Source organism: Palaemon carinicauda, chromosome 1 (assembly GCF_036898095.1).
Source record: "Palaemon carinicauda isolate YSFRI2023 chromosome 1, ASM3689809v2, whole genome shotgun sequence".
In the NCBI taxonomy this organism is placed as follows: Eukaryota; Metazoa; Arthropoda; class Malacostraca; order Decapoda; family Palaemonidae; genus Palaemon; species Palaemon carinicauda.
The window spans coordinates 202,756,232-202,773,731 of NC_090725.1; the positions used below are offsets into that span (position 1 = coordinate 202,756,232).

Consider the following 17,500-nt stretch of genomic DNA (forward strand, 5'->3'; position numbering starts at 1 on the left):
AAACTTTTTTTCATTGATGAATTATATAAGAAATTTATTGATCTTTTCATTGAAATCATCATTATTTCTCCTAGCATTATTTATTACTTTTTTTATTACGTAAAAGGACAGCATAGATATGCTGACTGCAAAACCGTTTAATACCCGTTTTTACTCATAATTTTATGCATATATAGACCATTTCTTATGCTCTTGTATGTACATTTTCAAATTATTATAATTTTCATGTTTTATATGTTATTCAAAACTTTATTTTATGGATATTCCCGTGGTATACGTACAAATGTAAAAAAATAATTTGATACAAAGAACTTTAATGTACATTTAGTTACATAGAAATAACTTTCTGCTCTGCAGTTTCTTTATTTTCTTTAAACAATGTTTATAATTTTTTATTCATGTGTTATATGAAAAATTTATTCAGCTCTTTAATGCAATTTTCAGTTACTTCTTAAATGTCATGCTAGTTTCTGGCATTAGGTTCTGCCTTTTGGTGGCTGTCAAAAGCCTCTTTGTTTCAACAATTTCATGGGTTGATCTTATTACTGAATGCCAGAAAAGTTAGCATCAACTGTAATAGTTATCCAGGGTTCAGTGAGAGGTCCTTGCCAGATATTTGGACATTCTTTAAGATCATCTCACTAGTCTCCTTTCCCTTCATAGTCTTTTTTTTTTTTTTTTTTTTTTTTTTCATGCTTGCCTTGCTGAAGTCTTAAAGAGGCATGGCTTATCAGTACTTAATTTCATTGAAGTGAGTCAGGTGCAAAAGGGTAACATCGTTTGTTGCCGGTACCATTTTGTAACTAGTTGTATACATCTATTCGGAAGACTAACCTTGGAAAGATTTTTATAATTATGCCATGTTAGTTGTATTATATATCTATTAAAAAGGATGTTTTTCAGGATAAAAATAAATTAGCCCAACTTATATGGATGCGTGAACACATCTAAATTGAATTCGAAATTTTAGATATAATCAAAATGATGGAATAGTTACTAACCAGGAGACATCGTTAACTTACATCAAGATTGCGTCCTTGATATGTTGTGGCATGAACATAATTTCATTTGTACATTTTGAGCTCCTTTGTATTGAAAATCTGTTAATCATGACAGTTTGTCATCTATATGTGTAAATAAGAGCTATATCTCTCATTCTATGCATTCACTTTCTTTCCACAGCAAGAAGAGAAATAAAATGGTTATAAACAAGAAATTGATCCCCCTTAAGGCCCATATATTCCTCTTTTTCGGATGTAAGTATTAATCTTTAAATTGACTATATTTCACTACTCAACAATATAATGAAAGCATTTTCCTGTTAGGTTTTATTCAATTTTAGATGATAATGTGAAGTAGTATTTCTTAGGTAACCAGTAGCATATTAACCAGTCCAGCATAAACTTCGTTTTTTTTCTGTACATATGTTGAGATATTATTTGCTTCATTAACAAAACTGAATGACAACGAGTTTCCTTGGGTTTTTTTTCTTTCTTTCTTTCTTTTTTAATCTATTACATTTTTTCAGGTATGGCACCAATTCTTCCATTCATCTTAGTCCTTGCAGTACAGTTGGGTATCCCCTTGCCATTGCAGGGAACACTTACGGCTTTCTCTCTCCTGTTCACCATCGTCGGAAAGCCATTGATTGCTGGATTAGCAGATGCATTCCCTTCCTACAGGAAAGTAATCTTCTTAGCTATCTTAAGCATCATGGTAATCTCGTTCAGCGCCATTAAATTCATACCTGCGCTTCAAAGGCCATTCCGGATAAGAGGTAGATTGTTAGACGAAGTTACTTTTTTAGGAAACAGCAGTTATAATTCAAGTGGCAGTAGTTCTTCCATGGAGAATATTACAAATAAAGACGACAGAACTAAACATAGGATTGCCAGTGTAAATTCTTTGAATAATGACCAACCAGGCGTACACATTGAAGCTGATTCGTCTACACGGCAAGGTACCGAATCCAATGCAAACCTTCATGGACAGTTGTTACTCTTCTCTGATAACGATAAAAGTAAGTAATTTGTAATATTCAAAGTATTTAGTATTTGCTATAACTCAATCTTATTTAAAATATTTACCTTAATTCTGAAAATTTCCTTTGTATGTCTATGCCATGAATACAGAAATAAATAACTTGCATTTGAATATTTAAAAACAGGTAACTCAGACATCAACAGTGGAAGAAAATGCACATTCCTTTGTGATCCAGGGCATTGTTCTCATGTGAATTCTCAGGCGAATGCGACAAGGAGAGAAGATACGTATTTTAGTATCAGTGTTATTGGGTATATATATGGTGAGCAAATCTCTTCTAGTCATTCCTTTGAGGACAAAGGTGACCTTCTACGTAGAATTATGACACAAAACTCTATCCATGAATATGGGAATTTCTCGAGTAACAGACTTTACCAAATAGAAGGGGTTCAGTTACCCAACGAATATTCGGAAGTTGAAGTAAGGTACGTAAAAAGATCTTATTTTGCTGGGGAAATCCTGCTCAATTTATAGTGTGTGTAAGTTAACTGCATTGCATCCTATCTGCTTGGAAGAATAGTCATATATGTCATTTGCTTTTTTTTTGTGACACAACGTATAAGATAAGAGAATCATTCATGTAGCCGTTCGTCGTAGACAAAATTTTTCTTGAAGCTCTTGTAATTTCTATTTTAGATTTTTAGTAGTTTGCAAAACGTTTCTTTTAAATTTTCAAATAATAATCTTCATATTTCTAATCTTCAGTAAGAAAAGTGTCTCTCGGTTTCCACGTAATTTCAATCTCTATAAATATTGGTAATTTCTGCGGTTGATGAAAATTCAGTCAAATGTCCAACATTAAAAAATAGTCCTTTTTACAACATACTATCCTCTTGAAGACATTAATATATAGTAAACCAAACTCTCTTGACATGATATACTTCAGGTGCTGAAGTGAGCTTCCTGAAGTTTTTGGAGTTTTTCATGCGGTTTTGAAAATGTTTAAATATCACAATACTGTACTAAGACATTGGTATCTACTAAAAGTAATTATATGAGCATCTTTGAGAAATACAGTACATGACAGGTTTTTTAAGATATAAGCATGTACAGGATGTTTTTAATTTCTCTGGGATTGAAAGTTCTAGATGCTCCTCAGGCTATGATAGTTAGCCTAAATGCATGCACATCTCAATTATATCTAAATTTGGACTCTAACCTTTGCTTCAACATGCATGATGCTTGTTTTGGAGATGCTGGCCTCAGCACACTTATGCTCCTAAATCCTGCCAATGACCTGTTCAGGCCCTTAATAACAATATTGATAAGATCAGATCAATTTTTCAGAACTATGAAAGTAAGTAATGGTAGAGTATTAGGGATCTAGTCACATTGCATGAATGCTGTATCAAACTTGTTATAATTAGAATTAAAATTATAAGATAAACTGAGAAGCGGGGGAGCAATATTATCACTTTACCATCTTGCAAATTACACTAATACCGAGTCTGAGAGGCAAGAATCTGATATACGTTGAGTTTATTACATTTATCATAAAAATTGTACAATACCGTACTTTTTTATTTGTATGTGCGTTGCTTGATGCAAGTGTATTACAATATTGTCTTTGAAGTATTTCAGAATTGGAGTTATTGTAATAAGAATATTTAGACTCCATTTATGTTACACATCTCACGATTTACCGTTTGTTATTCCCTTTTCGAATTTTATCTCAAATTAATTAGGACTGTCTGTTTTTCTGTTGGGAAGTCTACGTTACCTATGCAAGAAAATCTATGTAATTTTATTTTCTTTTTTATTAAGGCCTGAATATTAATAAGAAAGGAATATTCATACCTGTTAATTTTTATGTATCATCAATTTTGTAATGATTCAAATCACTCTTAATGTTGAAATTCCAAATGGGAATCAATCTTCACTTTCCCACAGGGTAACAAACCATGTTAATTTTTAGATGCTTAATTATACTTTATTTTATGTGAGGTTAAGATGTCCCGAACAAGAGCAGTCAAATGATGTTTTTGATTCTCATAAGATGTTGTCATGCAGCATTCTGTGTGCTGGAGGTGAATTTGTTTCTGAGGATGGAAGTCACCAGAGAGCCCTACAAAGTTGGCAGTTCTGGATGCTGGCAGTGTTGTTGATAGCAGGCCAAATGACATTCAATACATCTGTCTCAATCACAGATGCTATCACCGTCGATACGACAGGTAAATAGGATGCATTTTGTCACATTTAAAGGGGTGTACATCGTTTAGTGTGATTATAAGCTCTTAAAGAAGTAAACCATGTTTTACCAATTTAATAACCAATTTTCGAACAATATAAGATCCATCTTAAGATAAGTACGCACAAGCTACTGAATTTTAGATAGGAAATGACATAAGATTTAAAGAATTAGAAATACACGATAATCTGTAGTACTTGGGGGCATTAGACAAATTATAAATCCTTTCTTTTTAACTGCTACAATAGACCGTGCCATAAGAAATAGATTTAGCTAGACTTGCCAAAATATAGGTTTTAGAAAATTTAATTATAGTTGACATGAGTTGCGTAAGGATCTAAGTCAAAGAGATGAATATGAATAGTAATGAACACTGGAAATATAAGTCAAGTGGCCAAATGGGCAGAGTAACCCTCAGATGTCGTGAAACTAGTGGGATAATTTTACGAGCGTTTCAGAGTTTAGATACACCCGATAAGATTCGACGTGACCACAAGTAGGGAGAGCGTTCCATCGGTGTACCTCATGCTATGTACAGTAGGTATTACTGAAAGGTCCTTTGCGCATCCCTTTGAACTTCAGGTGCACCTACTTTTCAGCCTCCAGCTTAACCTCTTCCAGTTTGCTGTCTTATCACTTTCAACTTTAACTTCCTATGCAACAGCGTGCCTTCTCTCAAATTACCTCTCAGCATTAAATGGTCTTTCCGGGCCCATCAAGTTTCGTATGCCATTCTTCCTTTACAAATGGAATATAAAAGAAATTCTACGGCAATTCGGGAGGGGGGGGGGAACTTTACCAAAAAATCAGTTCAGAATATACATTAGAATTCAGTGAACATCATTGTTAGATTTTGTTGATTTCATAAGTTCAGAAAATCAGTCGGAATTATCAATTATCTGAAAAACTTTAACTTAAAGTTCTTTAGGACTATGACTTAATAGTTTTAATATTAATAATGACCAGACTCGAAATGGTAGAAAAATTGTACAAAAAAAAAAGAGGCCAAGACATTAAGTAACACAGATGGCTTACAAAAATATAAATTCATTACATATCTAAAGAGAATATACACTTTTTTATGAAAATATTACTTAATGCATTACAGCAGTAACAAGCAGGTTTTGATTAACATGTTTTTCATAATCACTATTTTTATCTATCGATCCTGACTCGTTCGTGCTACATCATTAGAAATCCCAAAAGTATCATATTCAATTATAGAAATTCAAAAGGCGCTTATGCGCTACTACGTGCAGAACACGGGTCAAAATAATACAATTGATTTTGATCAATAGATTTACTCACATCTTGATATCGTTAACAGCAGGCTTCATAAAAGTTTAGGCTTAGTAATTAGACCAAATTATAAAACAGTGATTATACAGATCTTATCACTTTGTTTCTTTAAATCAATTAAAACAATAAAATAGTAATGGGCTTAGGTAGTCATATTAATACTTTAGTAACATAAGCAATTCAAATTCAGAAATGATGCTACGGTTAAACAAATATATCAAAACTTAAGTATTTCAAACAAAACAAAGTTAATTATCGAGGTCAGAAACATACGGGAGAACAAAATTGTAAGTAGCTGAAGGTCAACTTATATTTCAAAGGACGTAGTAGTGTTCACGTAGACTGCCCAGAAGTGTGACTCTGCATTGCAAACTCGCCTTATACAGTATATACCCTTTGTTCCGTATTATAGAGATGTGTCACGAGATACCTTACAAAAATTTTTTTCACAAAATGCTCTCGTAAGGATCTTTATAATAATAGAACTTCATGTCTCTGTGATATTATAGGAGGTAACTAAAAATATTCTTATTCACTTGATAAAAACTTTTTTAACAAAGTAACTCCTATTTACTAAGATGAATCATAATTGTGGAATCAGGGCTAGATTTCAAAGGATGTCATTTCCTTTCTAAATTCCACATACGTAGGACAAGTAAGCATGATTTTTCTTACATCGTAATAGATTTTTCCTGCCCATGATAAAGCGCCGTGCGTTAGATTGCATGTATTGCAGTTGATTCATTATAATTCATATACATTACGAATTTTTATATGGTTAAGAAATTATATAATGATAACTTAATGATAATAATAATAATAATAAATATAAATATCAATACTGCTCATATCACCATAATAATTTTAAGCTCTTTAAACATACTTAATAATCCTCCCTTCGAGAGATTATTCCTAACAATCATTGTGATAAATCTAAATGTATTTTGGGAGTTTACAAATTTGATGTATTTGTTAACAGAAAATCAACTTTTTTCATAATTAGAACTACGCAGTTAGTTATGAACAATATAAATGAAATCTCAATACAATTAAGCTGACATAGAGAATAAAGATCATTATTCTCCATAGAATTATACAGATGAATCTGACTGATTCTTTAATCTCCAGTAACGTTAATTTTCCGTCCACCATTCACTCACATCTATGGCATCTTATACCTCATTATGATATATTTCCATTAAGTCTACGATACTTTTAACTTGATCTGCCTTTTCCACTCTGCTAGGTGAGTGCTACTATTCGATCTCGTTCAAGTTAATCCGATTGAATGTTCAGGGTGTCATATACTGCCTCAGAAAATGTTTAAATGTTGGCTCTTTGGCAGAGTTAAATTTAATCATTTGAGTTTCGAGGCCCAGTAAACTAAGCTTTCAAGTATTATGGTAAATATGCACTTTTAGTATTTTTACATAATTTGGTTATCATCCCATCTGGCCCCATAGCAAATACATATCCTATTAAAAGTAAGAATTGCTGTACATATAAAGGATCATTGGTTAAAATGTGACAGAAATGAAATGAAGCCTTTTGCAATTGCAACAAAAGGAACAAAGGTGTGCATTGGGAAAGATAGCGATATTTACCCTCATTATATAGAAAAAAAAACTTTTGTTGTCTTCTTTGTTCTGCCCTAAACAATAATTGGTTTTTCATTAGCCTTCTGAGAAACAATGAAATCTATTAAGACAGTTTTATATTTTCTCAGGTTTTATCTATTCATTTCAGATTTGCATTAGTGTGCACTTTATGCACTTTGATATAATGTGTGAAGGAGAAACTTCGTAGATAAAATCTTTTTACATATGGAATATATAACCCACTAATTAATTATTTCAAAATTACTTTAAGACTGTTTTAAGTACTTCATAATAGTTTGTTTTGTGGAATTAGGAGATTTAGAATACATAGACATTTTTTTTTTTTTTTTTTTTTGCATTGTTAAACATCAAAATGTTTATATACTTTTTGCGAATAAGGTTTTTACATAATAATAAATAAAATGCTGCACCTCACTCTATAGGGGACGATGGGTCTTATGGTGTTCAAAGAGCTTGGGGTACTATTGGTTGGGGAATAATGGCGCCTATAAGTGGCCTCTTGGTAGATTGGTGGTCAGGAAATTCCATTACCAAAAACTACACTCCAGCCTTCCTCCTGTGTTTTTGCCTTGGTGCTCTAGACGTGATTTTATCAGCAGCGTATGTCAAGGTAAGACTAAATCTCTTAATGTATAAATTATTATGCTTTGCTTTCATCATTGTCGTTATCATATTTCTGTTGTTAATGCACTCTTCAATTCATTATTTCTATTTGTTTCAGTTTCTATGTTGAAAAGACTGAGAAAAGTATGACCTTGCAAAAAAAAAACTTAGTCCTGCAAGAAGCATATAGATAGAATTAATTCCTATAGAGTTAAATGATTCTCTCAGTATTGATGAAGTAAGATAATTTAAATTTTTGAGCACGAACTACATAGAGCTATCATTAGACAGATAGCTGTCAACTTTAAACTTCAAAATAGCACCTTAGATATTGTAAAACTTGGTGTGTGAAAATGAAGAACCACTTATTACAAAACTTAGATATCAGTCTGATAAACTTCAAAAGGTATCTATAGTAATTTTGATTGGCATTTTGAAAGTCTTTGTTATACCATGACCAATAACCAAAGGTCCTTATAATGAATAGAGAGACAAGTAAACTAAAGATAATGGTTCATTTCGCGACCTTTCTTAGTTGAAAACAGAATAAGGATGAGAGAGAAGGCTTTAGTATTTTTAAATGTTTCCATGATAATTTAGTAGATTTTTAAGGCTATCTATTGCTGAAGTAAGGGCGCTTAAAAAATATTTGGGGACATTATAACAGTCACTGTTCATGTGAACAGATTGTACAATCATGATTCCAAGATCAAGGGTGAATAGCAAAGCATAAGATGAGGTGAAAAAGATGGCAAATTATCAAGGAAAACATTTCAACCAATTCCATGAGAAATTAAGGGGAATGCCATGAAGCTCATCGGCATTGTCAGTCCTCAAAGACTGAAAATCTTTATGACCTTCACATATAAAGGGGAAATGGCTTAGGCTTGGTAATTGTTTGAAGGACAGAGTGAGTGTCATTGAATCCTTTAAGGTTGAGTAAGAGAAAACAAGATGCCTTAAAGTACAGCGTAGTACCATTTCGTTGAAAAAGAGAGGAACCCAGACTAGGAGTTCGTGGAGCTTCCACCTGTTAAAATAAAAAGGATACTGTTAATATATATTGGGTGGCTCTTATACCTTCACAATAAGACTCCAAGTAGGTTTAATGAGTACCTCCATTCTGAATCCTAAAGGGGTAAGCATAGGCAAATCAGAGTTTGGATGAAAAATGGAATTGTTATACCACCCACTTCATAGTAGTTTTATTTTAGTTATGACCACACTGTAACAGGACCTCCCTAGTCATGCAGTTGAACAATCATAACTTCATAATTTTCATCTGGGTAGACTCACGCGAGCATTACTTTGTAATCTAATGATTTTAATCTTGATCGTTATTCTCTCAGAGGAGACAACTATTTAACCACTAAGGTATTCTAGTAATAATGTTTCACAAAATCATTTTGTTCATATGGTTATAAGAATTATTTTGATATCTTATCAAATGGTGCTTGCCCTTGTTCTTAGCCTTAGTTACTCTTCCTGTCTACTATTAATGACTGGTTTCTTCTGTTAAATAGTTTGACGTTTTAAATGGGATTGGTTTTTTTCTCTATATTCAATTTCCCCTATTTTTATAGCTGATAGGACTCTTTCAAAGTATGTCTTCCATTCAACATTACTTGGTCCAAAACTACTACTACTGTCATTAGCAAAACTGGCACCAAACAAGGGAATAGCCCTTAAAGACTTTCTCCTATTCATGCCAGATTGAGATTATGTGCAGAATGGGTGCAAAAAAAAAATTAAATATTAAGCAACATTTCATAGCTGGAACAAAAAATGCCAGTACTGTAGGTGAGCCATCCAGCTACCAGCTCTAGGCAACATTTTTTCAATAATCTTCTGGACTTTGCAAGCATTTTGCTCTTTGGCTCTCAGGCATTTATGTACGAATCAGATATAATCTATGTAGGAACTGAGACTGATTACTTTTTTCAATATTTATTAACAGGTTCCTAATATCAAAGATGAAAGCAACATATGGAAAAACCTGCAGCCTCTTCTAAAGGAATCTAGATTTTTCGTCTTTTGCTGCTTCGTAATCCTTAATGGATTTTTTGATGGTATTGTAGTTAACTTCATATTCATGTAAGTTGCAGTGTGACACAAGACTCCTTTGCAATTTGAGTGCATAGAGAATTTATGAATTTATAAATGTGCAGTGATTAAGTGTTATACAGTATATTCCTGTTGTATTTTTTGGAAAGTAATAGAGGGACAGTAGTGTACAAATTAAAGTGTATATGAAAAATCTTGATAACTAGCGTTGATCATTTGAAACTTATTTTTTTTTTTCACATAACTAATATACACACTGAACAGTTCTTCTTTCAGGATTTTGCTTGTAACGGAAATTTAAACTGATTTCAGAATGCAGGAAGACATGGCCAAGGGTACCAGTGCAGTGGATCATATGAAATTTCTGCAAGGTTTAACTCTCCTGATTCAGAGTTTACTGGAAGCTCCCTTCATGTTTGCTCATGGTATTTATTTTGTAGTCGCTCTTCTATGAAACATAAAGATAAAGAATGCCTGTGATCATGACGATGATGATATCTTATAGTATGTTTGTTTACATGTGTGTTATTACCTCTCAAACCTTTACTCCATACGGATATACAGCTCAAGAGCATAACAGCAACAGTACAATTATTGTGTTTAATCCTCTGAAATTAGGTCAAAAATCTCTAGCGTTGAATAAAGTTAAGTTTTCAGAATGTGGAAAGTATACTTGAATCTGAATTCAAAATTAAATAACGAATCTGCCACTGTGAATCAAAATCAGTCGTCATTTTCATAGGAATTTCTTTTCTCTATTTTTTAATCAAAAGACTAGGGCAATAATCTTTAAGTGGCCGGTTGTTTTAGTTTTACCGTATTGTAGTATTGGATTCCATAACTCGAATTTAGGAAGACCTTTCTCAAAGTAATAGTTTTCTATGATTCCAGGATGGTTTATGAAAACACTGGGTGCACAAAAAGTGACCTCACTTGTGTTCTTCACATACATTTTCCGACTACTTGGCTTGTTTGTCGTTGGTAAATATGGTTCAGTATGGGCAACCTTAGTACCGGAATTACTAAATGGCCCCTGCTATGGTCTGGGTTATACAGCAATTGTTGCATACGCTGCACAAATTACACCAACTGGAACCTCAAACACTGTACAGAGTGTTGTCAACATATGCTATGAAAGTTTTGGTGAGTATTTTCCTGAGTCATTATAAATTACTACTATTAATGATGTTAACCATTTTCTTTGTTATAATTGCTATGAAAAGTACATGTTTACCTTTCCACAAGTCTTTGGTTATTTAATATTTTTTTTTATTTTAAGAGTTAAATTGAATTTCAGAATCTCATGTTTCCTTCATCCAAGGGACAATCCTAAGGAAGGAATGGAAAAGGGGAGTCTTTATTACTAATGTCTACCTCTAATGACTTGTGAAACCAAGACAATCGAGTGAAAGGCCAGTATACTACCAAATTAAACGCAAGTCATAAAGAAATCGTGGTACCTAACTAGTTACACAGTATTCAAGATGTTGCCCATGGGCAAGCTGCATCCCTTACACACCAGCAAGTAGCCTATCACCTAACATCTCAGCCTACTTATAATATTAGTGATAGCATTCAATTCATATTACCAGTTGTGAATTAATTTGATAAAATGAAACACATAAACCCGCAAGTAATAGAAAAAAAAAAAACTCCACATTATGTTGGGATCGACAAATGATAGAAATCTATTTCTTTTACACATAATTCTGTGTGTTTATTTTATCATTATATCATTATATTTCTAGTCCTATACGTAAATTGAAAAAATAAGAAATCTAACAGTTTTATGGAACGCCACTAAAGGGAATGTGTGAGAAGCGAATTGGAGAATCCAAAGTAATTGGCTATAATTAAATTTTGTTACTGTTTACAATCTCCCATGCAAGAAACACTGTATGCTGAAGCCCCACATGAGAGGAAAGACTATATAAAAGAATCTGAGATTCAGCATATTTCAAGATAGTATGCAATCGATTCTATCACAAAGTGTTATGTATACTGTTCTGTTGTGATAATGAAATCAATGTGTAAGCTATTTAACAGTGAAACTAGCCATTGTAGCATCCCAGTATTTATAGGTTATAGAAAAAAAGGTACCTTAAAAGGGTATACCATGGATATCAGAGAGCTTGTTTCTTTTGCAGGATATGCTTTAGCTGTTTTCCTTGGTGGGTTCATCTACAACGAAGTGGGAGGTCCATATATGTATCTCATGGCCAGTGGAATGGCTGTCTGTACACTCCTTTGTCATATTGTTTCTCTAAAGCGACTTAAACCATCTAAAGGTATTTGCTATGAATTTTTGCTTTCATTGCATTGTTTATTTCTCCTTTATTTCTTCATCAAGATAAAGAAAGGTATGAATTATGTCTCATGACCTTTCATGTTTGTGATATTTGGCATTTCATTAACAAGGAAGGTATGCAGAATCATGTGCGAGCACTGTTATTGTGCATACGTATGAGAATGCACGCTCGTCTTTTCATGCAATGATATGCCATGTTTATTCTTGGGTCTGATAAAGGATATTCTCATCCCGTTTCCATTGGATAAAAAAAAAATTGCATAATTACAGGATATGCATACTTGACTTGACAAACAAGTTATATTTTATCATGAATAAACTTGAAGAGCAATATCGTCTATCAGCTTTAATTTCTTATCAGAGAGGTATTGCTATATAGCATGTAAGGTTATCATCAGTCAACCCTCCTATCTTATCAGCCAATGCCAACCGTTTATATCACCAAAATAGAGTTAAATCCTTTATATTTCACACTGAATGTATAATGAAATATCCAACTAATAAGATGGTTACCAAGGGCACATAAATATTATAACTGTTCTGTAATTCCCCTAATTCTGCTAAAATAACTTTAAGGTTTATAAAGATAATGGACAAAAGTATAGGAATGCTTCAAGAGGGAATCTTCCTATTGATGTGCAGGGTATAAGAAAAATAGGCCTATTCTCAAAACCTGAACAGATTTTCAAACGAAAATAGTGGAAGAAGCAAATTTCTGTATTGATCTAGATTCTTTTTGAGAAAATATGTACCGACATTAGTAATATATATATATACAAACATCCACACACACACATATATATAAAGATATATATATATATATATATATATATATATATATATATATATATATATATATATATATTTGTATATATATATGTATATATATATATATATATATATATATATATATATTCATATATATACTTATATATATATATATATATATATATATATATATATATATATATATATATGAATATATATCTATATGTATATACATATATATGTATATACATATATTTGTATATATATATATATATATATATATATACATATATATATATATATATATATATATATATATATATATATATATATATATATATATATAAGGCAATGTCTGTGATTAGAGAATCTACATAAAAACTAAAGGCGTATTCCTATGTAAAATTTTCCGATTGAGTTAATGCAAGTGGTCATGAATGTCTAAGTGGCTCTCTAAGAAAGCTGTGAGGGCAGGACCATTTCCCCCCCCCCCCCCCGGCCCTCTTTCATAAAATGAAGCAGGCTGGCACCCTAGACTTTTTCAACTTGAAATAATAATAATAATAATAATGATAATAATAATAATAATAATAATAATCTATATATATATATATATATATATATGCATATATATATATATATATATATATATATATATATATATATATATATATACATCTTACAAAGCTAGTCCAGTATAGAGTAAATATTGTATTCATGTATTTCATTTGTGTATTTAAGAGATGTATAGCTAGCTCGTAAGGTGAGTTCCTCTCATGTGGGTTTAAGTAATGTATGTAAATTACATAAGACTTTTGTCATTCATTTAATTATATTTGTTTATTCCTGTCAGTATATATAAATTTACGTTATTTTTAAGAATTAACTTTATATTTTACGTATTTTGTTACGAAGTCTTATGTACTATCGTTTAAGTATATTGTATGACCCATACGAGGTATGAACACGAGCTATTACGTCATGATCATATTCCCACGGGGTTAGAATATGCATGAAAATTCTCGAAATAGATTTATTCTTTTTTTATTGTCTCGGGGAGGGAGGTGGGCAGAGTTAGCTGAGAGAAGGTTTCCTTGCAAGCAAGGCTTGTTCCCCTGTTCAATTTTCTATGTTGGCAACGTCACCGCTAGAGCCTTGCCCCCCAATCTACTAGAATAATCTAGAAGTATTAAGTCAATATATATATGCCCCTAGGAAATCTTAAGCATCTAAAGAGATTCAGCCTATCCCTTTGAAAGAGCCAATGCCCTCTCTCCTCTCAAGTGCATCAAAAGTGTGCCCTCTCAAACGTGAATAAGGTTTTGATCCAACGTAAATTATGTATAGTGTATTCAAACGTTGATGAATCCATTGAAGGTTATTTCTAGTGTATTGTGTTAATGTAAGTACTTTTGTCATAAATTTTTTTAACTTACCCTGTGATATTTAGGCTAAACAGTTAAGTGTATTTATTTTGCTTAACTGTTCGGTAATCTTGTGTGACAAAAAAAAAAAAAAACGTATGCGTAACATTTACACTTATGTAAATTTCATTATTGTGATTAATTATCGAAATTAAATATTTTTATAAATTAATTTTCAATGAAACAAGTGAATGTATAATTTTTTTTCAGAGTCTTTCTTTTGTCTTAGTCTAAGGTTTTGTTCAGATTTAATATTTCAAGTAATTTAAATTTGGTGTTAATTCTTTTTTGTACTATTGTACTATATTTCATATTAGTGCTTGCTCGTAATCCCTGACTAGGAACCAGAGTAAGAGGTTGTTTTTGAATAGTTCAAGTAAAATAAACACCCAGTTTTGTTTTGAGTGTTAAGTAAGAGACCTTTGGATATTCAGTGTTTATATATATTGCCGTCTGGGAGTTATGTAATTTTCTCAGAGCTCGGGTATTAATATTCAAGTATAACAGATTTATGTAAAAATAAACAGGTGAGTTTGGAGCTCAGGAGTTTATGTAATTCTCCAGCCGTAATATATATATATATATATATATATATATATATATATATATGTATGTATATATAAATATATATATATATAAATATAAATATATATATGTATATATATATATATATATATAAACACACATATATATGTGTGTATATATATGTATATGTATACATATATATATATATATATTATATATATATATATATGTATATATATATATGTATATATATATATATATATATATGTATATATACATATATGTATATATGTATACACATATATATATATATATATATATTTATATATATATTATGTGTATATATATATATATAGATGTTTATATATATATATATATATATATATATATATGTATATATATATATATATGTATATATATATATATATATATATATATATATGTATGTATATATATATATGTATATATATCTATATATATATATGTATATATATACATATGTATATGTATACATATATATGTATATATATGTATATATACATATATATATATATATATATATATATATATATATATATATATATAATTTATGTATGAATATGAATAAGACAATATCTCTGTGCTTGCGTGTGTGTTCCATATAGAAAGAAGTTAGAGAATCTACATAAAAACTAAAAGTGTATTCTTATATAAAATTTTCAGAGGAAGATAATGCAAGTGGTCCTGAATCTTTAAGTCCTGTCCCCTTCTTTAAAGAGCTATGGTGCCAGAACCCACAGCCTCTTAAAACTTCAAATATATCAAATCTTACATAAAAACTAAAAGAGTATTCTTATGTAGAATTTCCTAAGGAAGTCAATGGTAGTGGTCTTGAATCTCTAAGTGCTCCCTTAAGGGTGTTATGATGTGCAGAACCCCACCCACTTTAAACCTGAAATATATGCGATTCATTATAAAAACTAAAAACGTATACCTATGTAAAAAAGTTCGAGAAAGACAATGGAAATGGTCTAAAATATATTGGTACCCCTTAAGAGAACTATGTGGTGAGGGGGTAAGAACCCTCACCTTCTTAAAAATTCAGATAGAGGGAACATTAATGCCAGCAGAATGGCAGCTATGCATGAAGAAGAAGACGAAAGCCAAAGAAATTCTGGCCTTGAAGATAATCAGCAAGGAATTGCAGCACTAAGATATCATGAATTGAGAAATAAAATAATAACTCGACTTCAAAAAGTGATTGCTTAGTGAAACCAATAAACACAATAAGAAGCAGAGAATATTCACCACATCATATTGATGGAGTCGGGCATGCAGAATTTAGAGCACATCCGTTTAATGCAGAAAATTGGAATCTTGGTGCCTTCGTCTATGACCCAAGACATGGTAAGAAGTAGAAGAGATAATACAAATTGGCTTGAAGTCACAAAAAAATGTAATCACTGTGATACTCTGAAATGAAAGAATAAACCTCATGCATTGTGTTGCAAATATCCTCTTCACCTTAACATAGGAAAGGTTTCATCTTCACAGTTGCACAGTTTCCACAAATGAAATATTGGGCGATAAGAGTATCAAGGAAATAAAAAAAAACTTGTTTCAGAATAATTCATCACAGAGATAACTCACATGAATCGACCAGTAGCTTATGCTGACATTGCTTAGTTTGCTACACCAAGGCAATGCCGGGTATCTCTGCTAGTATATATGTATATATATATATATATATATATATATATATATATATATATATATATATATATATGTATATATATATAAATATATATATGTATATATATATATATATATATATATATATATATATATATATATATATATATATATATATATATATATATATATTTTCCTGTCACGCTGAACAGCAACCATTCAGAAACAACAATCTCCCAAAAGTTGTCCCAACTACCGTGAGGTATTTATGAAAGGGAGAGGAGATGGGGAAAAGTTAAATCTGTGTGTGTGCATATCTACCTAAAAATTTAGTCAACATTTTTGACGGGTCCCTTCAGTCGAGTCTGTTTATGGTATATCAATGCCAGTCTATACCCGTAAATTGTCTTAGTTCGTCAATCCATCGTCTTGTCTTCCTAGCCTTTTATTCCTAATGTCCATCTATTATATGCCATTCTCATTATAAAACATGCCTAATGTCTACTTTTTTTTCTTACGTGTATTTAGAATATCCTTTACTTTAGTTACCTCTCGTATCCATGTTGCTCTTTTTCTGCCTTTTAGTGTTATTCCCGTTAGTTTCTTTCCATATCTCTTTTAGTTGTAACCAGCTTATATGTCAAAGTCTTATTAATGCTCCAAATTTCTAATGCAGGAGTTATTATTGGTAGGACCATTTGAATTCAATATCCTTTTTAGAGAAAGTGGCATTTTACATTTCATAAGCTCGTTTTGTTTACCTGATGCTTTCCATCCCATGCTTATACTTCTTTTAATTTCCATCTCATGTCTTGGGGAAACACTTACTGTCTGTCCTAAGTACATATATTCATTAAAAATTTCTAGAGGTTTATCCATAACCCATATGTTGTCTCTGCATTTTTATCGCACATCTCTAGTATTATTCATATTCATTTTTAGTCCTACATTCCTGATTTCTCTATTGAAGTCTTCTATCATCTTTTGC

The 17,500-nt window shown here is 31.3% G+C and overlaps 1 protein-coding gene across 2 annotated transcripts in view; it reads left to right on the plus strand.

Annotated features, from left to right (window-relative positions):
- The window catches only part of LOC137643989 (uncharacterized), a 29,250-nt gene that overhangs the window by 7,158 nt on the left and 4,592 nt on the right, over positions 1-17,500 (plus strand). For both annotated transcript variants that reach the window (XM_068376840.1, XM_068376831.1), the window contains exons 2-10: positions 1,183-1,256; positions 1,529-2,020; positions 2,168-2,468; positions 4,054-4,214; positions 7,572-7,759; positions 9,710-9,846; positions 10,129-10,241; positions 10,708-10,959; positions 11,964-12,104. In XM_068376840.1, coding sequence (XP_068232941.1) covers positions 1,199-1,256; positions 1,529-2,020; positions 2,168-2,468; positions 4,054-4,214; positions 7,572-7,759; positions 9,710-9,846; positions 10,129-10,241; positions 10,708-10,959; positions 11,964-12,104 — 1,843 coding nt within the window. In that variant the 5' untranslated portion in view covers positions 1,183-1,198. The remainder of the gene's footprint in view (positions 1-1,182; positions 1,257-1,528; positions 2,021-2,167; positions 2,469-4,053; positions 4,215-7,571; positions 7,760-9,709; positions 9,847-10,128; positions 10,242-10,707; positions 10,960-11,963; positions 12,105-17,500) is intronic.